General features: G+C 44.9%; 3 protein-coding genes across 3 annotated transcripts in view; all 3 read left to right on the top strand.

The window, feature by feature from the left end:
- Positions 1-553: 553 nt before the first annotated feature.
- The window catches only part of LOC309369334 (zinc finger and SCAN domain-containing protein 31-like), a 79,903-nt gene continuing 56,038 nt past the window's right edge, over positions 554-24,418 (top strand). The window contains exon 1 of the mRNA XM_081910196.1: positions 554-810. The gene's annotated coding sequence lies outside the window, so the exon portion shown is untranslated. The remainder of the gene's footprint in view (positions 811-24,418) is intronic.
- LOC309368833 (uncharacterized protein) overlaps positions 2,096-24,418 on the top strand; it is a gene marked incomplete at its 5' end in the record, with an annotated part of 64,642 nt that continues 42,319 nt past the window's right edge. Inside the window, one exon of the mRNA XM_081909139.1 lies at positions 2,096-2,497. Within this exon, the coding sequence (XP_081765265.1) occupies positions 2,096-2,497 (402 nt within the window). The remainder of the gene's footprint in view (positions 2,498-24,418) is intronic.
- On the top strand, positions 3,578-12,529 carry LOC309369154 (uncharacterized protein). The gene is made up of 2 exons (XM_081909887.1): positions 3,578-4,163; positions 10,809-12,529. The coding sequence occupies exons 1-2, from the start codon at positions 4,130-4,132 to the stop codon at positions 12,485-12,487; spliced, it is 1,713 nt and encodes a 570-aa protein (XP_081766013.1). The 5' UTR covers positions 3,578-4,129; the 3' UTR covers positions 12,488-12,529.

The following is a 24,418-nucleotide window of genomic DNA, read 5'->3' as shown; positions in this document are numbered from 1 at the left end:
TGATGAGAATAGGATTTATTTATTTTGAACTTCGCTGGGTTCCTCCTTGGCAGCCAGTGCGATTGTTTCAGCAGGGCTGGAACTCAGGACCCGCTGCCTTGAGGGACATCTAAGAGCAGTTGGGGACAGATCGGACGGCCATCTGCCATGGATGCTTTAGCTGAGATTACTGCATTACTGGGGGTTGTAATTATTATTATTATTATTATTATTATTATTATTATTATTATTATTATTATTATTTATATCCCGCCCATCTGGCTGGGTTTCCCCAGCCACTCTGGGCGGCTTCCAATAAAACACTAAATTACAATAACCCTTTAAACACTGAAAGCTTCCCTCAACAGGGCTGCCTATTTAGGGAACTAGACCAGCCCCCTCTTGCTTCGGGTTGGACTAGATGACCCTGGGATCCCCTCCTCTCTCTCCACTCCTGAATTCCAGGAGGAGCTTCCTTGCCTCCTGCAAAGCCCTTTTCCCTGCAGGCTCTTCCTCTGGTTTCCACCCAAGGGAGGGAGATGCTCAGAGTCCAGCCAGGAGCCTCACCCCCAAAAGGATATCTGGGCATGGGCGTAGCCGGGGGGGGGAGCTGCCCCCCAAAATGCATAAGAAAAAATAAGAATCTGAGAGAGGGCTGAGCTGGAGGGACTCGGCTTGGCAAGGGTTAAAGGGAACTGAGCTGCCTTCCTAGAGAGGACAGGAAGCAAGGGGGGGCAGGTCCTCCAGAGCCAAGGCCCCTCCCTCCCCAGTCCTTTCCTTGCTTTGGGATCTCTCCTGCAAGGGCTGCCTCGCTGTCTCTCCTGGGATCTGGTGAGTCTCCTCTCTCTCTGGGATCTGGTGGGGGTCCCAGGGCTGCGGCAGGGGAGGGGGCCTGGGGGGCCTGATCTGCTCCTGCAGGGGGGGACCCCAAGTCAGGGAGGAGGAGAGGGTCCTGCCAGGGAGGGGCCAGGTCTGCCGCGCTCCCCTTCCTGCAGATCAGAGGATCCCTGACTCCCACGAAATCTCCCTTCTTTAAACAAAGGGGTCCCTGGGACTTTAACTCTGTGTGACGTCGCTCAGCCTCATTGCACAACAGAGGTAACATGTGCAAATGGTTTTCCAAAGCTGGAGGAGGAGGTGGACTAGCCCCCCCCCAAAAAAACACCCCACAGGGAGGGAGGAAGTTAAGGTGGGAGAGAAAGGCCAGGAATAAGGAGAGGGATCCCAGCCCAGAGTCTGGCTGCTGCATTGGGGACCAGTTTCCCAGTGTCTCCCAGGACAGCTCCCCACGGAGGCCACTGCAGCCATCCCCTCGCACCCAGAGCAGGGCATCCCAGGACCACATCCTCTCTCTCCCAAAGGGATTTTGCTAGCAAAGCAGCCGGAAATGGGCGCTGCTACTCACTGAGCCTCCAGGGACCTTGGCATCAATGGCTGTGTGTTTGTGTCTGTTAAGCTATCTAACAGAATACTACTACTACTACTACTACTAATAAATTACATACCTAAATTCAAAGGAGATGTCTTTGGCCCTGCCCATACCTGGCCCTCAGAGCAAAGAAAAAGGGACCCCACCCCAGGAGTCTACCTTGAGAATGGCGGAGAGTCCAAGTGCAAGAAAAGGAGACAGAAGCAGGGGAGTGGGGGTGGGAGTGGGGAGCAACTCCAGAGGACCCCCCAGGTCAGGACCCCCACTAGAGAAAAGCATCCATTTATCACAAGATACAAATGACTCTCTTGTCAGTTGGTTCTGACTTCATGCATTGACTGGGAGGCAGCAGAAACCAGGTTGATTAATCTGACAGAAATCCCTTCAGTTGCCTCCACGTTTTGCATTGCTAGAAGGCTAGAGACTTATGTCTTCTCCTCTTCCTCCTCCTCTTTCTTTTCAAAAAGATATCTCACGGTCTGGGATGCGGCGCACTTCAGCCCTGGTTCCCAGCAAGACTCATCCATGCTTGCTCAGGGAACCATTTCCCCCCCGTCCTACAAATTCTGTAACAGAACAATGTATTTGCTTTGTAGGATTTGCTAGAGCTTCTCATTCAGACAGACAGAACTTGGCAGAAGACCAAAGGGTTCCTTCCGATCTCTCAGAGGCTTCCTGACAGCACAGATGGATGAGCAAGACTCAGCTGGCCCTGGAACAGGAATAGGCTATGCCAGCCGAACTGGGAGCAGTGAGGGATTCTGGGGAAACCCAGTGCAGAAGATTCTGGGTGAGGAGGACACCCTCCGCTCAGAGATGCAGAGCCAGCAGTTGAGGCAGTTCTGCTGCCAGGAGGCCAAAGGACCCCGAGAGGTTTGCAGCCGACTCTACCACCTTTGCCACCAGTGGCTGAAGCCAGAAAGGCACACGAAAGCTGAGATGCTGGACCTGGTGATCTTGGAGCAGTTCCTGGCTGTCCTTCCCCCGGAGATGGAGAGCTGGGTGAGGGACTGTGGAGCGGAGACCAGTTCCCAGGCGGTGGCCCTGGCCGAAGGTTTCCTCCTGAGTCAGGCAGAGGAGAGGAAGCAGGTGAGAGAGACTTTCCTCTGGATACTCCCAAGGGGCTCCCAACAGGACAGAGAACATCCCATAATGGTCTGCTGATGGCCCATCCTTTTTCTGGGAAGGCATCCATGGAAGGAGATTTCACACCCTTCAAGTCTTTGTCATTCTCTTTCTAGTATTTCTCCCCATTCTCTGTTTTGAATCCTTGTTTCTTTTTCAGGGAAAGGTTCTCTTTGCAGAAATGGACCTGGATTCCTGTGAAGCAGAGAGGCCTCCGTTGGACACCAGAGAGAGGCCACTGGGTAAGGAGGAAGGTGGTTTTTCTCCACTGGTCTCATTTTGTTGGTTTTCCAACTCATCTGAGGGTTTTTTCATCTTCTTTTGGGGGGAGACAGTTGGGGACAAGGGTCCAGAGGAGGGGAGATGTATTTCTGCACAAACAAACATATGAAATGGGCACAAACGTCTAAATGCTCTCAGCAGGAAAGGCTTTCTCAAAGGCCCACCTGTAGTTAGAGATGCCTTGTTTCACCTGTAAGAGAAGCAGGCACTCCTGGCGTCCTGCTTACCTTTTTTCTCTTGCAGATGGCAGAAGGATGCCAGCAAGACCTCCTGATCCGCCTTTTTATTGGTCCAGAAGGGAAGCAGCAGCTGTGGAACCAGATCAGGTCAGGGGAAGCTGCCTTGTGGGGCCAGAGGCTGAGGGATGGAGCAATGTCATGGACTGGTTGGGCACAGAGGAATGGTGGGAGGAAGCAGCCGGGGAACCAGGAAGGGAAGATGGCTCAGAGCCGAAGGAGTGGAGGTGGAGGAAGGATGAGCAGTCAGAGGGAAAAGAGGGAGAAGCCTGGGAAGAGGAGGTGTCAGAAGCTGAAGGGGAAACAGGGCTTAGTGAGCTGGGAGACTCTGTGGCAGAATGCAGTGCAGAATCAGAGGCAGAAGAGGAAGGAGGTGCGTGGGAGAGGAAGGTCGAGAGGCAGAAGTGAGTCAGGATAAGGAGGAGCCACAGGTGGCTCCCTCTCCTTTTGCCAGAAGTCACACCCCCCCCCCCCGCTTGTCTCTCAGAGCCAGGAGACAAAAATAGGCTTATTTCAATTAATCACTGAATGCTAAAATTGTTTTCTAAGCAGTGGACAAATGAGAACAAATAGTGGCCTGGATTCACCTAACCAGCCCTTTCGGATGAAAAATCGGGTCTGCCCCCCATTCATCCCCCTCTCCATGCCCCCCTGAACCCCTTGAATTTGGCTCTAGGGCATTGGGAGGGAACCTTCCCAGAACAGCCCAGGAGGAGAGGAGAAAGTGGATCCTTCCATTGGGGAAACTGGAATGCTTGCGTAGGCAGAATGACTTGGAAAACACAAGGCAGAGTAACACCTATTTGCACAAAGACAAATACCCATAATTAAAACACAGAATTAAATAAGCACCCATAATTAAAATGTGCAGCAAAGCAATCCTATTTAAACAACACCGCAATTTACAGGAAGGAAACAACAGAGCATTGTGTAGCAGATCATATTTCTGCTGTCTCAGAGGAGGACATTTCCCTTTTTCTTTTAGGGTCCAGTGTGCTTTGAAGATGTCGCTGTTCGTTTCACGGACGAGGAGTGGGCGTTGCTGGATCCTGACCAGAGAGCTCTGCATAAGGACGTCATGGAGGAGAATCGTGGGATCGTGGCCTCTCTTGGTAAGGCTCCCTGTGGGATCGTCCTATCTGCCTGGAAATTCAAAAAATACGTCTATGGACCAACCTCATATATTTTCACAGAGCTCAATAGTGGCCCCTACAACACCTGGGAACCTAACACCCCCACAATAAGCAGTAAATTACAGTTTTCTCTTTGAACAATCTTCCTCTGATTATTCCTTTTTCCACCACGATTGGGCTGGTCTCAACTGCCCAGGCCATCTTCAATGTCAGCTTCAGAATTGTTAGGAAAGATAAGTAGCTTCAGGTTTTCTGTTTTTGTTTTTGCTCCTGTCAGTCTTGGGTTGACCAAAGAGACGACTGACATTGCAGATGGAGGCGATGCCATGACTGGGCCAAACAAAATCCATGCCAGAGAAGAGCTAGACTCATTGAATTTCAGGTAGAAGTAGCAGTGGTCATGATGATGATGATGATGATGATGATTTATACCCAGCCCATCTGGCTGAGTTTCCCCAGCCACTCTGGGCGGCTCCCAATCAAGTGTTAAAAACAGTACAGCATTACATATTAAAAACTTCCCTGAACAGGGCTGCCTTAAGATGTCTTCCGAATGTCTAGTAATTGTTTATCTCTTTGACATCTGATGGGTGGGCGTTCCACATGGTGGGCGCCACTACCAAGAAGGCCCTCTGTTTGGTTCCCTGTAGCCTCACCTCTCGCAATGAGGGAACCGCCAGAAGGCCCTCGGCGCTGGATCTCAGTGTCCGGGCTGAACGATGGGGGTGGAGACGCTCCTTCAGGTATACTGGACCGAAGCCGTTTAGGGCAATAAAGATCAGCACCAACACTTTGAATCGTGCTCGGAAACGTACTGGGAGCCAATGCAGATCTCTCAGAACCGGTGTTATGTGGTCCCAGTCACCAGTCTAGCTGCCACATTCTGGATTAATTGCAGTTTCCGGTTCACCTTCAAAGGTAGCCCCATGTAGAGCACATTGCAGTAGTCCAAGCGTGAGATAACTAGAGCATGCACCACTCTGGCGAGACAGTTCACGGGCAGGTACGGTCTTAGCCTGCATACCAGGTGGAGCTGGTAGACAGCTGCCCTGGACACAGAGTTAACCTGCGCCTCCATGGACAGCTGTGAGTCCAAAATGTCTCCCAGGCTGCGCACCTGGTCCTTCAAGGGCACAGTTACCCCATTCAAGACCAGGGAATCCCCCACACCCACCCGCTCCCTGTCGCCCAAAAACAGTACTTCTGTCTTGTCAGGATTCAACCTCAATCTGTTAGCCGCCATCCATCCTCCAACCGCCTCCAGGCACTCACACAGGACCTGATTTAAAGGAGACGTAGAGCTGGGTGTCATCTGCATACTGATGAACACCCAGTCCAAACCCCCTGATGATCTCTCCCAGCAGCTTCATATAGATTAGGTTAGCGCCATCGGCGAATGGCGGAGTTCCTCCGATCGGAGGAACGGGCTCCGTGGAAACTGGGTCTTCCCACCGCGGCGAAGGTTGGGACCCGCTAGAAATTCCAGGCGGAGGAGCCTGGGAACGTGGGGTTCGGCAGAGTACCAAGAGCGCCTCCCCTATTCGCGGGGGGAACCCCTTTTTGGGGCTCCAGAGCGAAGTGGGGTGAGCAGCGCGGTGCAGCGAAGCGATTGCTACTTTCATGGAGGGAAGCCGCACAGCCATCGCCAGAGAGCACTGACTTTTTCCTGTTGACATTCGGACTCTAAACAAATACCCGTGAGTAAAAACGGAAAATTGGATCAAGAAATTATTGAATTAGGCACTGAAGCGGGAAGGTTAAAACGGGAAGACCGTCTTCCGCTTTTTGTAAATAGACTGAAGCAAAAACTTTACAATCTAAGAGCCTGGAAAGTTGTTTTAAAGATTGAATTTTCCTGCATCTACAACCAATAAAACCCCCTTGGAAAGCAGGAGAAAGGGGGGGGGGGTTGACTGTTTAAGCCTGCAGGAGAGAGAGTAAACTGGTTTGACTGGGCAAGTGCAAGGGCAGAGGAAGATGGAAGAGGTTGTGATCGCACCCCAAGCAATACAAATGGAGAGATCCAAAGTCCTGCAGGAGCGAATGTTGTTGCATTGGAAGATTGAACTTGGAGTGTACCTGGAAGTGTTTGGAGTTAAGGAAGCTCTTAAATCTGGTGGGACTATGAAACATGTTGACAATTACTTTTTGGACAACCACTTTTTGGATTACAAAGATGATGACAGGGAGTGGGACTGTGGGGAATGGGCTGGCTTGATGAAGGAAAATGGAGATTATCGTTTGAAATCCCCCGGAGACCTACTCCCCAAGGAGAAAGGGAAGAAATTAAGAAAGAAACCAACAAAAGGCAAGGAAGAGTGCAACTACAAACAAGAACAAGAAAATCTGCAGAAGGGGCATAGAAGAGACTTAAGGGCCTCGGATATAAGATCACCAGATTGATAGACTGGATGGAATGTATAGAAAGGACTGACATAACCCGAAACCAGGAAGAAGGGGCGTTGGATAACAACTAGGGGGGAAATTCTTTTTTTGTTTTTGAAATTAGTGTAATATTAATGAAATATTAGGGAAAATGCTGGAAAGGAATTAATTGGCTTTAGTAGAAAGGATTTAAGGAGTTATGTATAAATATGGTTTAAACTTTGAATTTTAAGGCTTTTAAGGTAAGATAAGGTTAAATACATTAAGGTAAATTGAATAACAGAATATGGCAAAAGACGGAAAGGATATGTTGAATTAATTAATAAGATAGATTGTTAAGATAAATTATTTAAATAAAAATTGAGAAATATGGGAAGAATTTGCTGAAACAACGAATTAAGTCAGAATACAAAAAGGGAGGTGCGAGGAGGTCTAAGAAACAAGCAAATGAAAAGATGTAGTATGGGATGTATATTTTTCTTTTTCCCCCTTTTTTCTTTTTAAAAACTTTTTCTTTTCTTTTTTTCTGTTGTATTTTTCTGTTCTTTATTGTATTTATGTATTTTTGAAACTTTGAATAAATATTATTTTTTTAAAAAATCCGATAGATTCTGAACCACCTGAAAAAGTCTCCTTCTGCTGTTTTCTGCAGATGCAATGGAGGCGGCAAAGAAGACCCTCTACGCCGTCGCCATTGCCACTTGGTAGGCTCGGCGTTGAGCTCTAGCCCGTGTCCGGTCTGATTCACAATGAGTTTTCCACCACCGGCGCTCTAGCCGTCTCATCAATTGTTTCATCACCCTCAGCTCCGGGGGAAACCACGGGGCTGTCCGGGCTCCATGCAATCGGAGAGGGCGCTTCGGAGCCAGACAGTCGATAGCCCTGGTTAACTCCGCATTCCAGTGTGCCGCCAGGGAATCTGCTGAAAGGCCATTAACTTGGGATAAAACATCCCCTACCACTCTCTGGAAGCCAATTGGATCCATTCAGTGGTGGGGGCGGACCATCCGAATCAGTCCCACCTCCCTGCAGAGGGGAAGGGTTGCGGAGAAGTCCAGTTGCACCAGGAAGTGATCTGACCATGGCACTTCTTATGTTTCGCTTTTAGTTAATGTCAGATCACCAACACCCATAGAGGTAAACACCAAGTCTAAGGCATGTCCGCGGCTATGAGTTGGGCCAAACTTATTCAGGGACAGCCCCATGGAGGCCGTGCTTTCCACGAAGTCCCGAGCGGCCCCTTGTAAGGTCGTGTCGGCATGGATGTTAAAATCCCCCAGGACAACCAAGCTAGGTGTCTCCAGGAGCATATCCGCCACAACCTGAAGCAGCTCGGGCCGGGAATCCTTGGTGCAGCGGGGAGGTCGGTACACCAAAAGGAATCCTGTACTGCCCCTATTGCCCAACTTCCAGAACATGCACTCAGAAAACTGGATCTTCCCAATAGGACGCCTGGTGCAGACTAATGACTTCCTAAAAATCACTGCAACCCCCCCCCCCGCCCACATGACCTGGGTTGCTGTGCGTAAGAGAAACCTGGTGGGCAAGCAGCGGCAAGGACAGGCCCACCTGCTTCATCCAACCAGGTCTCTGTCACGCATGCCGGGTCAAATCCTCCATCCACAATCAGGTCGTGGATGGCAGAGGTTTTATTCATCATTGACCTGGCATTGCACAGCAACACTTTCAGGTCATGTGGATTTCCCTTGCTTATTACTGTATCCTTCCGGTCAGGACCAGACCTGGAGGCAGGGATAGTCCTCCAACAACGACTAAACCTGCCTCCTCGGTAATGACATGGTCTGGTCTTAGCATAACTCCTCCACCTGCCTGTGATCACTGAGATCGGGTGTCCCAATACATCCCCCCTGTGGAACATGCCCCAGCCATTCTATTGGCTCAGGCCCACTCCCAGGCAGCCCTGACCCTTCCCCTTAAAAAGCAAAATACAAACTATATAATAACTTAACAGAATAACAACAACAACAACAACAACAACAATAATAAAACCAAAGCAAGAAACAATAGCGCTCAAATTAAACTACTCCCCACCCTGACTAAATGCTTATCCCACCCCAAGCAAAAATAAATTAATGAAATAATATAATATTATAAAAAACAACAACCACCATTTAAAGTGCTGCAAATTAAAAGCACTTAAAACATTTAAAACCATTTTGTCCCTTGCTGCAGGTAGCTGCTCAGGCCTCTAAACTGTAGTGGTAAGTGCAGGCCCCGCCCCCTAGGCCAGATGGAATTGGCAGGAGAGGGAGGGGTCCTCCCAGCACTCACGCAAGCAGCAACAGCAGCAGTCATGATGATGATGATGATGATGATGATGATGATGATGATACAGTGGTACCTCGGTTTACAAACTTAATCTTTTCCAGAAGAGGACTGTTCTTAAATCAAGGTACCACTGTAGTAATAGTAATAATTTTTATTTCTACCCTGCCCATCTGGCTGGGTTGCCCCAGCTACTCTGGGCGGCTTCCAACACTCATATAATCATGAAACATAAATAATAATAATCTGATCCCATATATAAAGAACATTAACTTTAAAATGAACAACTTCTAATAGTGGCCAAAATTGTGGAAACCTTTTGTGAAAAGTGTATTTTTGAGGTTTGATGGCTCATAACACCACTTTTGTGTGGAGTAATACCATACAATTATATAGCAATGGAAAGATAATTTAATGAAGGATGTAATGCGATGACTTTTATGAAGGAGTATTTATTAGAACAGCAGTCATAAAGAAAAAACGTGAAACCTTTGGTAACCATTGGTAACCTTTAGCTTTAATTACAGCCTTACAACGCCTTCACTTGAAGTGAACCAAGTCTTTAGTTCTGCAACTGTAATAACAGGAAACCAAGACTCAATTATGGCCTCTGTTAATTGAGCTTTATTGCTGGGTTACTTCTATAATAATAATAATAATTTATTATTTGTACCCTGCCCATCTGGCTGGGCTTTCCCAGCCACTCTGGGTGGCTTCCAAAAAAATATTAAAATCATCTAATACATCAAACATGTATAACAAGTTTCTTTAGTCGGCTCCATAGATTTCTGATTGGGTTGAATTGTGGGCTATTCCCAGGCCATTCCAAAGCACCTTTTGCACACAGCAGCAACATGACACGGAGCTGAATCCTGTTGAAATAGAATATATTTCAAGCATATATATTGCAAGCATATGAAGCATATATATAAATGCTTCAGTATCTGGGAAAAGATAACCTGCGGAACACTTCAGTTTGGGCTCAAGTATTTCTTTTATGCATTTTTCCGCATTTATATTCCCATTAATGACGCAAATTCTGCTCACACCTTTTGCTGCCATACAACCCCAGATCATCGCACTGTCTGGGTGTTTCACAGTCGGTGTAATGCAAGTAGGATGTAAATCTTCTCTGATTCTTCTCCTCGCATATTTCATGCCATCACTACCAAGCAAGGAGATTTGGGTTTCATCGCTCCAAATAACACTGTCCCATTGTTCCGCTGTACAGTTAACATGGGTTTCATCTTTTCAACCTTTGCTGGAGAGATAACAATGGCTTTTTCCTTAGAATTCTAACATTTAGACCAGACTTGCACTCAACTTCCCATTACATTGCACCATATAGTCTTGTATACACCCAGATGATTTTCTTCTGTCATGTAGGCACAGTCTCTCCATTCTTCAATCGCCAGCTTTGGTTTAGTTTTTCCCAATTTTTCATCTAATTTCTTCATAACTGTAGCCTTGTTCACTTAATAGTACAATTTTACATCACTTTCTGGGTGACCAGTCAACTCTTTGTGCCATTTCTTTAATTTGATTATGTTTTTCAACCTCACTAAATGACCAACTTGATAGCAATCACATAAGACACTGACAAAAGTCAACCTAAGCAAGTTGTGCTTCTTTTTTCTCGTTATTTGGCTATAAGGTTTGATATAATATGAACAAACTTAGTTTGATTGCATTGTTGATTGCATTCTTGATCAAATTATATTTCCATTGATATATAAATTTATAATATTACTCCAAAAGAAGAACTACACTTTTTCCCCACAATTTTGACCACTACTTTATATCAAACAAAGCAACATTCAACAACACATCAGAATCTCATAATAAATATGTTGGTTAATGACAAACAATACAGGTAATGAACACACACCCAGCTCCCTTCAGTTCTTCTCCATTTGTTCCTGAGGCTCTAATCCCTTTTTGTCTCCAATGCAGATTGTGATGAAACGGAAATCGAGAACAAAGGTGACCACGACAAAATCCCCAGAGAAGAGAAGCCACGCAAAAATTTGGAGTGTGGAGAAAGCTGTAGTCAGAGCTCCCATTCCACTTGCCATCAACAAAATATCATTGGAAAGAAACTCCATCAGTGCATGGAATGTGGAAAGAGGTTCAGGAAGAGCTCCATTCTCACTTTCCATCAAAGAATTCATACAGGGGAGAAACCATATCAGTGTGTGGAATGTGGAAAGAGCTTCACTCACAGCTCCAATCTCACTTCCCATCAAAGAATTCATACAGGGGAGAAACCCTATCAGTGTGTGGAATGTGGAAAGAGTTTCAGGCAGAGAGTCAGTCTCACTTCCCATCAAATAATTCATACAGGGGAGAAACCCTATCAGTGTGTGGAATGTGGAAAGAGCTTCACATGTAGCTCCTCTCTCACTTCCCATCACAGAATTCATACAGGGGAGCAACCGTATCAGTGCATGGAATGTGGAAAGAGCTTCAGTCGCAGCTCCCATCTCACTTCTCATCACAGAATTCATACAGGGGAGAAACCCTATAAGTGTGTGGAATGTGGAAAGAGCTTTGCTCATAGCTCTTCTCTCACTTTTCATCAAAGAATTCATACAGGGGAGAAACCCTATCAGTGTGTGGAATGTGGAAAGAGCTTCAGGAAAAGCTCCTCTCTATCTTCCCATCAAAAAATTCATACAGGGGAGAAACCCTATCAGTGTGTGGAATGTGGAAAGACCTTCAGTCAGAGCTCCTATCTCACTTCCCATCACACAATTCATACAGGGGAGAAACCCTATCAGTGTGTGGAATGTGGAAAGAGCTTCAGGAACAGTGCCCATCTCACTTCCCATCAAAAAATTCATACAGGGGAGAAACCCTATCAGTGTGTGGAATGTGGAAAGAGCTTCAGGAACAGTGCCCATCTCACTTCCCATCAAAGAATTCATACAGGGGAGAAACCCTATCAGTGTGTGGAATGTGGAAAGAGCTTCCATCAGAGCTCCAAACTCACTTCCCATCAAAGAATTCATACAGGGGAGAAACCCTATCAGTGTGTGGAATGTGGAAAGAGCTTCAGTCAGAGCTCCACTCTCACTTTCCATCAAAGAATTCATACAGGGGAGAAACCCTATCAGTGTGGGGAATGTGGAAAGAGCTTCAGAAATAGCTCCGATCTCACTAAGCATCAGAGAATTCATACAGGGGAGAAACCATATCAGTGTGTGGAATGTGGAAAGAGCTTCAGTCAGAGCTCCACTCTCACTTTCCATCAAAGAATTCATACAGGGGAGAAACCCTATCAGTGTGGGGAATGTGGAAAGAGCTTCAGAAATAGCTCCGATCTCACTAAGCATCAGAGAATTCATACAGGGGAGAAACCATATCAGTGTGTGGAATGTGGAAAGAGCTTCACTGTTAGCTCTAAACTCACTTCCCATCACAAAATTCATACAGGGGAGAAACCCTATCAGTGTGTGGAATGTGGAAAGAGCTTCCGTCAGCGCTCCGCTCTCACTTCCCATCACAAAATTCATACAGGGGAGAAACCCTATCAGTGTGTGGAATGTGGAAAGAGCTTCACTGTTAGCTCTAAACTCACTTCCCATCAAAGAATCCATACAAAGGTCGGAAAAACCAGTATACAGCTTTAGGAGCCAGGCAAATCCACAGCTTTTTAACCGGACCTTTTTCTTATTGACATCTAATACTATTTTAACATAAGAAGAAGAAGAAGAGTTTGGATTTGATATCCCGCCTTTCACTCCCTTTAAGGAGTCTCAAAGCGGCTAACATTCTCCTTTCCCTTCCTCCCCCACAACAAACACTCTGTGAGGTGAGTGGGGCTGAGAGACTTCACAGAAGTGTGACTGGCCCAAGGTCACCCAGCAGCTGCATGTGGAGGAGCGGAGACGCGAACCCGGTTCCCCAGATTAGGAGTCTACCGCTCTTAACCACTACACCACACTGGCTCTCAACATGTGATGTTTTGTGTTATTGTGTTGTGTTTTGATGTTCTAAGCATTCTGAGACGTGTGGGTGTAGGGAATACGGCCAACTCCTAAATGCCAAGGGGTCTTTGTCCCCCCCTATTAAATATTGGAGGAGGCCACCCCCAGGTTTTCTTTGTGTGTTTTTTCAAATGCCACCTTTTTTTCTTCCACTACTTGCCATACAATTTCGCTTTCAATTTGCCCTTTTAAGAAATGACGTAGGAATTCGCAGACTTTTGGGATTTGGATTTGGAACAGGATGAATTTAAAATCGTGACTGCCTTTAGACTTGGAAGAGGAGGGAAGAAAGAGAAGAATAGAATAAGAGACTGTTTGATTACCCTCCGAACTAAAAAAGAGAGAGATAAAATTTTGGGTTGGCATTATCAGAATCCTTTGGAAGTACTACAGTCAAGAGTGGAGATTTTTAAAGACATCCCGAAAGACATCCCTTTTGGATCTTAGGTCCAATTACAGTGATTTGGTTGCCCTGCTGAGAAAGAACAAAATTAACCTTAGGTGGGAATTTCCCCAAGGCCTATCCTTCAGTTTCAAAGGAAGGAAAATAAAAATAAAATCAGTAGAAGATAAAGCTAATTTTTTGAATAATTACGAAGAAGATCTGCAGAAGGGGTCTGGAAAAGAGTCAAGAGCATCGGATAGAAGATCACCTGATAGAGGACCAGAACAAAAAGCATTGGACAGAAGATCACCAAAAAAAGGAATACTGGACATAACCAAACTACCCTTCGGACTGGACAATCCAGTGATATCAACAGAAGAAGAGCAAGCATTGGGTGTAGTTGGAGGAAAATCAGAGTAATCACATCATGGCATTGCAAATATTAAGTTGGAATATTAATGGACTGAATTCCCCCGAAAAAAGGCGCAGAGTCATTCATTTATTGAAAAAGGAACAATTGGACTTGATTTGTCTACAAGAAACACACGTGGCAAGGCTACATAGGAAAATACTGAGTAATAAAAGATTGGGCCATGAATTTATTTCATCAGAAAAAGTTAAAAAAAGAGGAGTAGTACTTTATGCAAAGGAGAGCCTATCACCGAAACTTATATTTAAAGATGATCAAGGAAGATTTGTTGCAATTGAAATTCAATCACAAGGAGATAAATTTTTGATAGTAAGGCATCTATGCACCAAATGAAGGGAAATCGGAATTTTTAAAGAAGTTGCATGAGACTCTGTTGGATTAGAATCATAAAATCATAGAGTTGGAAGAGACCACAAGGGCCATCGAGTCCAACCCCCTGCCAAGCAGGAAACACCATCATAGCACTCCTGACATATGGTTGTCAAGCCTCTGCTTAAAGACCTCCAAAGAAGGAGACTCCACCACACTCCTTGGCAGCAGCAAATTCCACTGTCAAACAGCTCTTACTGTCAGGAAGTTCTTCCTAATGTTGAGGTGGAATCTTCTTTCTTGTAGTTTGGATCCATTGCTCCGTGTCCGCTTCCCTGGAGCAGCAGAAAACAACCTTTCTCCCTCCTCTATGTGACATCCTTTTATATATTTGAACATGGCTATCATATCACCCCTTAACCTCCTCTTCTCCTGGCTAAACATGCCCAGCTCCCTTAGCCGTTCCTCATAAGGCATCGTTTCCAGGCCTTTGACCTTTTTGGTTGCCCTCCTCTGGACACGTTCCAGTTTGTCAGTGTCCTTCTTGAACTGTGGTGCCCAGAACTGGACACAGTACTCCAGGTGAGGTCTGACCAGAGCAGAATACAGTGGCACTATTACTTCCCTTGATCTAGATGCTATACTCCTATTGATGCAGCCCAGAATTGCATTGGCTTTTTTAGCTGCCGCGTCACACTGTTGGCTCATGTCAAGTTTGTGGTCAACCAAGACTCCTAGATCCTTTTCACATGTACTACTCTCAAGCCAGGTGTCACCCATCTTGTATTTGTGCCTTTCATTTCTTTTGCCCAAGTGCAATACTTTACATTTCTCCCTGTTAAAATTCATCTTGTTTGTTTTGGCCCAGTTCTCCAATCTGTCAAGGTCATTTTGAAGTGTGATCCTGTCCTCTGGGGTGTTAGCCACTCCTCCCAGTTTGGTGTCATCTGCAAATTAGATCAGGATGCCCTTGAGTCCATCATCCAAGTCGTTGATAAAGATGTTGAATAAGACCGGGCCCAAGACAGAACCTTGTGGCACCCCACTAGTCACTCTTCTCCAGGATGAAGAGGAACCATTGATGAGCACCCACTGCGTTCATGTAGCCTACCTTGATTTCAGCAAGGAATTTGACAAGGTGCCTCATGATATTCTTGTAAAGAAGCTGGTAAAATGCGGTCTTGACTATGCTACCACTCAGTGGATTTGTAACTGGCTGACTGACCGAACCCAAAGGGTGCTCATCAATGGTTCCTCTTCATCCTGGAGAAGAGTGACTAGTGGGGTGCCAGTCACTCTTCTCCAGGATGAAGGATTACATGGACTACAATATAATTTTGATGGGGGACATGAATGGAGTGGTATCTACAACAGGTAGTTACTAAGGATGGTAGACTACCAAAAACTTTTTTTGATATGACTGACAATATGGATTTAGTGGACACACGGAGAATGAAGAACCCTTTGGGAATAGAGGGAACTTTCTTCTCTGAGGCCAAAATGACATCGACAAGAATTGACCAAATTTGTGCAACTAGAGGGCTGGCTCCGAAGATTAGAAAAGTGGAAATCTGCCCTAAAACTTGCTCCGACCATAATGCTGTGAAGATGGAAATGAAACTAACACCAAATGGTTCCTTTAGATGGAGGATGAACGACACTTTGTTTAGGAATGAAGAAGTGACTAAGAAGGCCCAAAAAACCCTGAGAGATTATTTCGAGATAAATATGAACACCACTGTTGAAAAAAGAGTAATCTGGGACGCAAGCAAAGCGGTTATGAGTGGATTTCTGATGCAACAGAATGCAATTAAGAAGAGAGTCCAAAATGAGAAAAAAGATAAAATTCTGGAGAAAATAAAGGAAGGAGAAAAGAAATTGAGAATGAAACCAAAGTCGCAGGAGATCCTGAAAGAGATAAAGTTATATCAAGTACAATATATGAAAATGATGAATCAGGAAATAGAATGGAAGATTAAACAGATGGGACAAAAGACATTTGAATCGGCAAATAAATGCGGAAAACTGCTGGCTTGGCAAATGAAAAAAAAGACAAAAACTTAATATTATTACAAATTTGGAAGTGGAAGGAAAGAATATACAGAATCCAGCGGAGATCAGAAAGTGCTTCCAGAGGTACTTTAAACAACTATATACACAGGAGATGCAGAAAGAAATGGACATTGACCGTTTTTTGAAAATAAATGGATTATAAAAAATCTCTCAAGAAAATAAGTTAATGTTGAATTATAAAATAACAGATCAGGAGGTAGAAGGGGCCATTCAGAACATGCAATTAGGTAAATCCCCAGGACCGGATGGTTTGACTTCAAGATATTATAGATCCTTGAAAGAATGGTTAGTACAACCTTTAAAGGAAGTCTGTAATGAAATATTGGAAGGGAAAAGGGCACCAGAGTCGTGGAAGGAAGCTTATATTACACTTATACCGAAAATAGAGTCTGAGAAGACACAGCTTAAGAATTACTGCCCCATATCTTTGCTTAATGTGGATTATAAAATTTTTGCAGATATTTTGGCTAAAAGACTAAAAGAGGTGTTAGTAGAAGAAATTCATAAAGATCAAGGGGGCTTTCTTCCGGGCAGACACTTGTCTGACAATACGAGGAACATAATTAACATTTTAGAGAAACTACAAGTGAATATTAATACTAAAGCAGTTCTGATATTTGTAGACGCGGAGAAAGCCTTCAACAATATTTCTTGGAGTTTCATGAGGAAAAACTTACAAGGGATGGGGGTTGGTCAAGGGTTTGGAAATGGTATAGGTGCAATTTACTCAGAACAAAAGGCTAAATTAATTGTGAATAATGTAGTGATGGAAGAATTTAAGATAGAAAAAGGAACACGACAAGGTTGCCCAATCTCTCCAGTGCTTTTTATATCGGTCCTGGAGGTCCTTCTAAACATGATTAGAAGGGACCAATTGGTTAAAGGTATACAAGTCGGAGCTAAACAGTACAAATTGAAAGCATTTGCTGATGATTTGGTACTGACATTACAGGAGCCAGAATCTAGTACTAAAAGAGTACTGGAACTAATTCAAGAATTTGGTCATGTAGCGGGTTTTAAGTTGAACAAAATGAAAACTAAGGTGTTAGAGAAAAACCTAACAGTGATTGAGAGAGAGAGGTTTCAGAAGGAGACAGGATTAACATTGGTTAAGAAAGTGAAATACCTAGGGGTCAATATGACTGCCAAGAATGTGAACTTGTTTAAGGATAACTATGAAAAATGTTGGATGGAAGTGAAAAAGGACTTAGAAATATGGTCCAATCTGAAGCTATCATTGCTGGGCCGAATTGCTGCGATAAAAATGAATGTACTGCCTAGGATGCTGTTTTTGTTTCAAACATTGCAAATTCTGGATAAAATGGATTGTTTCAAGAAGTGGCAGAGAGATATTTCTAGATTTGTCTGGCAAGGCAAGAAACCTCGAATAAAATTTAAGATACTAACTGATGCTAAAGAAAGAGGTGGATTTGCCCTGCCAGACCTTAAACTTTATTATGAATCAGCCGCTTTTTGCTGGCTGAGAGAATGGTTGCTTCTTGAAAACACTGATGTGCTGGATCTAGAAGGTTTTAACAACGTATTTGGGTGGCATGCATATTTGTGGTATGATAAGGTCAAAGCACATAAAGCATTTAAAAATCATATTGTCAGAAAAGCACTGTTTAACGTCTGGATAAGATATAAGGACTTGCTCGAAAATAAAACCCCAAGGTGGTTGTCACCAATGGAAGCGAAGGCTCAGAAAAAGCTCAATATGGAGGCCAAATGGCCAAAATATTGGGAAATTCTGGAACAAGAGGGAGATAGATTAAAACTACAGAGTTTTGAAAAACTAAAAAATAGAGTGTGGGATTGGCTCCATTATTATCAAATAATGGAGGTATATAATCTGGACAAAAAAATTGGCTTCCAGGTGGAAAAATCAAAATTGGAAATACAGCTGTTAGACCCCAAAAGTAAGAACTTGTCAAGAATGTGTAACTTGCTGTTGAAATGGAACACTCAGGATGATAATAAGTGCTGGAAATGTAAAGAGACTGAAGGCACATTCACCTTTGGTGGACATGCGCAAGGATTAAGACTTTCTGGGAAATGATCTACAATGAAATGAAAAAGGTATTTAAATATACTTTTCTGAAGAAACCAGAGGCCTTCCTCCTGGGCATGGTCGGCCAATTGGTGCCAAAGAAGGATAGAACTTTCTTTATGTACGCTACAACAGCAGCAAGAATACTTATTGCAAAGTACTGGAAGACACAAGATCTACCCACCCAGGAAGAATGGCAGATGAAGTTGATGGACCTTATGGAACTGGCGGAAATCCGAGACCAGGGAGAAGAGTCGGTGGAGGAAGATTGGAAGAAATTTAAAGATTATTTACAGAAACATTGTAAAATTAAGGAATGTTAGAAGGAGGCTGGAATGAAGTTATATGGCTTTAGCAGAAATATTATAAAGGATTAAGTAAAAATAGATTGTTAAAGGAGGAAAGGTAAAGTTACATTATATTAAGATAAATTATAGGATAAAAATTGGGAAAGATAGAAAGGATTTGCTGAAATAGCTAACTGAACTAGAATACAAAAAAGGGAGGTGCGAGGAGCTCAAGGAAACAAGTAAGCGAAAGATAAGTTACGGGGAGGTTCGTTGTGTTTCTTAATTGTTTCTGTTTTTCTGTTTTTTTATAACCTTTCCCCCCCCTATTCTCTTCTTTTTTTATTGTGATGTGTTGTTAAGTTTTTGTTTAACTTGGAATTATCTCTTTCTCTTTTTGTAACATTTAAAACTTTAATAAATATTATTATTATTTTTAAAAAGAAATTTTTAAAAACCGCACAAAGGTCATGAGGAAAACAAAATACAAGAAGATACAAACATGGACAGGTCCCATCTTTGCGGGCAAAATGGAAAAGTTGCTTAAAGGAGGCTTTCCCAAACTTGGGTCCCCAGCAGCTCCCGGACTACAGTTCCCATCATCCCTCCCCATTGGTCCTGCTAACTAGAGATGATGGGAGTTGTAGTCCAAAAACAGCTGGAGACCCAAATTTGCTTTAAAGGGAAAGTAGGCTGGCCCTGTGACACCCTCTGCTGGCCAAAAGCACTGCCCCAGAATCTGAACCACCCCCAGTACTCCTAATTGGAATTAATAGAGCACAAAACTGAAGTTCGATCAGCACTTCAACCTCTAGGGAGCTTCTAGGTGCTTTCTGCACCACCTAGAGTACCCACAGAATTGTGGCTTCTACTGGCAACACACACAGGAGAACAAATGAAAGACAAACACAATGAGCAAGAAAAAACCTGGAAAGGGCCATACCAAATGGACATCCAGTGTGAAGAGGTCACTTTCCCCACTGCTGAACAATGCCACAGGTAGAGGTGATGAAATGCTAGAAGTGTTCTCCGGGGCAAGGGGAGCTGCTGAGAAATTGAACTACGGGCGCAAAATATTACTTTTTTTTAAAGTCACTGCCATTATAGGCATTGCCATTCTAATGGTGTGCATGCACCATGTGATTGATAGTGCAAGGCGGGCCTTACCTGGCCCCCACCAATATTTTATTCAAGTCGGCACAACTGGTCAGGTGATTTACAAATTAAATAAATAAATAAATCACCTTCCTTTGCACATGTTCCAGCTTGCCAAGATCCTCATTTATGCTTTTAAAAATGTGTTTGCCCATCATCTGAAGATTTTACAATATAAGCCAAAGAAATCTCTCCATTTTTATTCTTTTCTTTTTTTGGATGGAGTTATACACTTTGTGGATCAGGGAACTGCTGTGGAAATTGTGTATTTTGATTTCAGTAAGGCTTTTGACAAAGTCCTCTGTGATATTTATGTGAGGAAGCTGGTAAAATGAGGCTGAATGAGGTAACTGTTAGCTGGATTTGACGGACCGAACCCAAAGAGGACTCCTTCATGGTTCCTCCTCATGCTGGGGAAAAGTGACCAGAGGGGTGCTGCAGGGTTCTGTCCTGGGCCCGTTGTTGTTCAACGTCTTGATAAGTGACTTGGATGAAGGAACTGAGGGGATGCTCCTCACATTTGCACACGAAACGGATCATAATGGCATCCTCTCTCTTCCTCAGCAACAGACAGGGAGACAAAGAACAGTGCAAAAGCACAGCAGAGTGGAAGAGATAAGACTGACTTCTGTTCTTACAGTTTCCAAGCCTAGGAAAGTAAACAGGGGCATGTGACATACTAGCCACATATCCAGCAACGGGAGGAGTAAATTGCTAACTCACCACACATGATTGCAGGTGATATAAGGAAAAAAAACCTCCTCCTTTTTCCTTATGGGGTACCCAAGGGCCCATAAAGAGTCTTTTTGTAGGTTCTCTATTGGTAGGAGAAAATAACAGAGACCAACCAGAGAATATTGAGAAGCAAAGCAGTCAGTAAGCCTCTTCTTTATTAACTGTTGTAAGAGGGTGCTCCCCCACATGCAGGAGAGAGGAGGGGGACCCCGAGCCATGCATGCAAGCCCTTAATAGAGACTTTTTAAATTGCCTGCCCTGGAGTCCAAGACCACCCCCAGAAACATCATACATACATCACAGATAAGGCAGTCTACAACAGAAATCTGAGTGCATTGTTTTTACCTTGAGAAATATTTGAGGTGACTGAAAGAGTGAAATATGGCTTTAGGACTTTTCCTGTGGGTTTTGGACATGTGGTTTATATATCTATATATGTGTTTGCTTGGTACATTTAGATTTATATTTACTAAAAAAAATTAATAACAGTTCCCCCCTTTGGGGCTATATATTTTTTCTAAAAAATTGTTGCCCCACAAATAATAACTTGGTATGTTGCAAATGGATGCCTTCGTGTAAATCTTAAGAGACTTGCATGTCAGGACTCTTAAAGCTGTTTGCAGACGTAGCAGTGCATATAGCTGGACATAGGATATCACATAAAAAATAACACATGTTGCATTTTGTTCCTAAATTACTTGTGGCATTCTAGAACTTTGGGAGAAACATTCTCCATAGTGGTCTATGCTTTACACTTAGCGGGAAAGTCAAATAATGAGTGAAAAATGCAGTTTGTTTTGTTTCTGCTTTTTTTGTGTGTTCCCAGGTGTCAAAGCTAGCTCTCCTCTGGTCTCACACCTCCATCATATCACAGCAGCAACAATCCCTGGTGAATCCCTGTAGGGCTTTCATATTGGCCATGTCACCTTGTAGTGGCACTGGTTTGGACATTTCTTGAGAGAGATGTCTTTGCCTTGGCCTTTCTATGGGATTTTTATTATAGGCTTTGGTCTTCCACTCTATGACCCTCGTGGCGAGCTGGGTCGTGGGAGTAAATCAGAATGCCACCTAGGTACATCACCACGTATTTGTCTAGCAAGTCCTGGAACACGTGGTTGATGTACTGTTGGAACACGGCAGGTGCATTGCACAACCCGAAAGGCATTACCAGGTATTCAAACTGCCCATACCGGGTCCCAAATGCTGTCTTCCACTCATCCCCGGCTCGGATCCAAATCAAATTGTAGGCCCCCCGAAGGTCTATCTTGGTGAACATCTGCACCCCTTGCACCCGTTCCAGCAACTCTGCAATAAGAGGCAAGGGATACCGGTCTGGGGTGGTAATCTTATTCAGGCCCTGGTAATCATGGCTGCGACAAAGCTCCCTACACTTCTTAACGAAGAGTACTGGAGCGGCGGTGGGTGTGGTAGAGGGCCGAATGAACCCGCCCTCCAGGTTCTTGCGAAGGAAGTCCTGCAAGGCTTAGTGCACCAGAAGCATGAGGTGTTGCAATTCCACCGGTGAGGGCCCATCATGCGATGTCTGGGACCCCTGGGCCATCGGGGGAGAGGCGAGGCCGCACTGTCCCAAGTTGCATTTTCTCCTCCAGCGATTTGGCTGTGGCTGTGGAACTGCTGGGAAGGACCGGAGCCTGGAGCCGGGAGTGCTGGCAGCCCTGAGCCTGGCGATGGTCCTACAACCGATCGTCTATCTGCAGTCTCCGTTGAATGAGGGCGTCCATCATGGCCAGCTGGTCCAGTATCTCATCCGAAAGCCCCTCAAGATACTGGTTCTGAAGGGTGGAATCATTCCAGGACAAGTCCTGTGCCAATGGCCGAAATTCTGTGGCGTAGGCGGCCACTGTGGACTTGTCCTGTTTTAACTGCCGAATCGCCCGATTGGCTTGACTCCCCTTCTGAGGGTTGCCGAACGCGGTTTCCAGATGGTTGCAAAACCCTGTATAGTCTGTCAGCAAGGGAGAGTCTTGCCGGAGCACCGGCAATGCCCACTTGGCCACCCGGTCCTTCAGCAAGCTGATCAGGAAGTGCACCTTGGTGCGGTCATCGGGGAAATTCCGGGGTCAACCTTGAATATACAGCTTGGTCTGGGCAAGAAACATGGGAAAGCTGGCCGGGGACCCATTGAATTAACCCGAGGCAAGGTCCAAGTCCAGTCCATGGTCAAAGGTGCAACATGGAGGCAGTCCGTAGTAGCTGAAGCTGGGTGCAGAGCAGGGAGTTGGGTGAAGTTAGGAACAGGCTTGCAAGCAGGGAACCGGGGTGGGTCAGGAGCTCAGGCAGGAACTAGCAACCAACAATGTTGCTTCTGCAACTTGGGACTGGGGCTGGTCGGCTTTTATCTGCCCTGAGGCATAGGGTGGCCCCGATCCTCTGGTGACTCGCCTCTCTAACCCTGAGCCTCTGCAGCTCAGGAGAGGCTGGAGGGTTACCGGACCCAGAGGCAACCTCAGCTTCCTCTGACAGGGCTGAGAGTGGAGCATCTGCAGGCAATGGGTCCTCCATCACCTCAGGAGCCAGAGCAGACTCAGCTGGTGCCTGCACCTGAGGACCCAGCACAGGTGAGGACCCTTCAGGCTCATGCCCCAGCCCTGGCTCAGCTGGTTCTGGAGGCGGGGAATCCTGTGCAGGCTGGGATCCCTCAGGTTCAGCATCCAAGTCCGAATCCCAGGCCATCACACCTTGTCAACAATGTGGAACTGTAGTAGTCCCCAATTTGGACTTAGCAGACATTTGGTCTTTATGAATGAACTGATTTATTGGTCCTTCCGTCTATATTATTGCACTTTATGTGTTGTTTATGTGCAAGATAAACATTTGATATTGTGATAAGAATAGATAGAAGAGTATTGTTTATGTGAATGCACAGCCGGTTACGTCTTGTGTGTTTGTCCATTCCAGGAACAGCATTCCCGACCCAGATGTTCACAGGAAGTCCCTAAGATGATTCCCCTTTCAAACAGGATACGTGAACCTAGGCCAGTAGAGTCCTCCTCTCCGGCAGACGGACAACCCCTTCTTGTTCTTTTTATTAATGATTTTTATTGAAATTTACAATCACCAACCAACCCCCACCACCAAAACATCACATCTTATTACATGTATCCTACTTTGTGTTTCATAGATCCACTAGCTTCCGTCCTTCCCTTCCACCAGTTTTCCTATTCCATTCCATAGTTTACAGATTCTTTAATAATAAATTATACCATGACATGAGATTTATTTCAATTTCGCCATCTCAGCATACTCAACCAACTTTATCTGCCCTTCTCTTATCGTCGGCATCTCCTGTTGCTTCCACTTTAGAGCTATCAGAACTCTGGCTGCAGTTGTTGCATATAAATATAATCTTTGATCTATCGTTTTAATCCCTTCTCCCACCAAACCTAGCAAAAATTCTTCCGGCTTTTTGGGAAAACTGTACTTAAACATCTTTTTTAACTCGTTGTAACCCGCATCCCAAAACTCTTTTATTTTATTGCAAGACCACCACATATGATAGAAGTCGCCGTCTTTTTCCTTGCACTTCCAGCAGGGTTGACTACTTGTTCTATACATTTTTGCCAATTTGGTGGGAGTGAGATACCAACGATAAACCATCTTCATAACATTTTCTTTTAAGGCAGAACAAGCAGTGAATTTATGCTCTCATAAAATGCTCTCTTCTGGGTTCAGAGCCCCCTGAGCTGAGCCGCCTGGCAGTTCTGAATCACCTCCTGCAGGTACACCTGGGGGGGCAAGGAGTGCAGGTCTGAGTCCCTGCTCTGGTTCTCTGCAATACTCACCTGCGGGGGAGGGATGTGCAACCGCAGCACATCTGCAAAGAGAAGGACATGGGGACAGGTGAGTCCGTCCCTGAGCACCTGGAAAGGCTATTCCAAGAGTTTTCTCCTGGATTCCAAGCCCTACTGCAGGGGAGTCTGACCAAACTGCGGGAAGCAGTGAAAGGCAGGAGTGCCTGGCGTGATCTGGTCCATGGGGTCACAAAGAGTCAGACACAACTAAACGACTTAAGAACAACAACAACAACAACAACAAATAATAATAATAATAATAATAATAATAATAATAATAATAATAATAATAATTTATTTGTACCCCGCCCATCTGGCTTCTTTCCCCAGCCACTCTA

The sequence above is a fragment of the Podarcis melisellensis genome, assembly GCF_964234715.1.
Source record: "Podarcis melisellensis genome assembly, chromosome: 4".
In the NCBI taxonomy this organism is placed as follows: domain Eukaryota; kingdom Metazoa; phylum Chordata; class Lepidosauria; order Squamata; family Lacertidae; genus Podarcis; species Podarcis melisellensis.
This window is presented reverse-complemented; position numbering and strand designations above follow the sequence as displayed.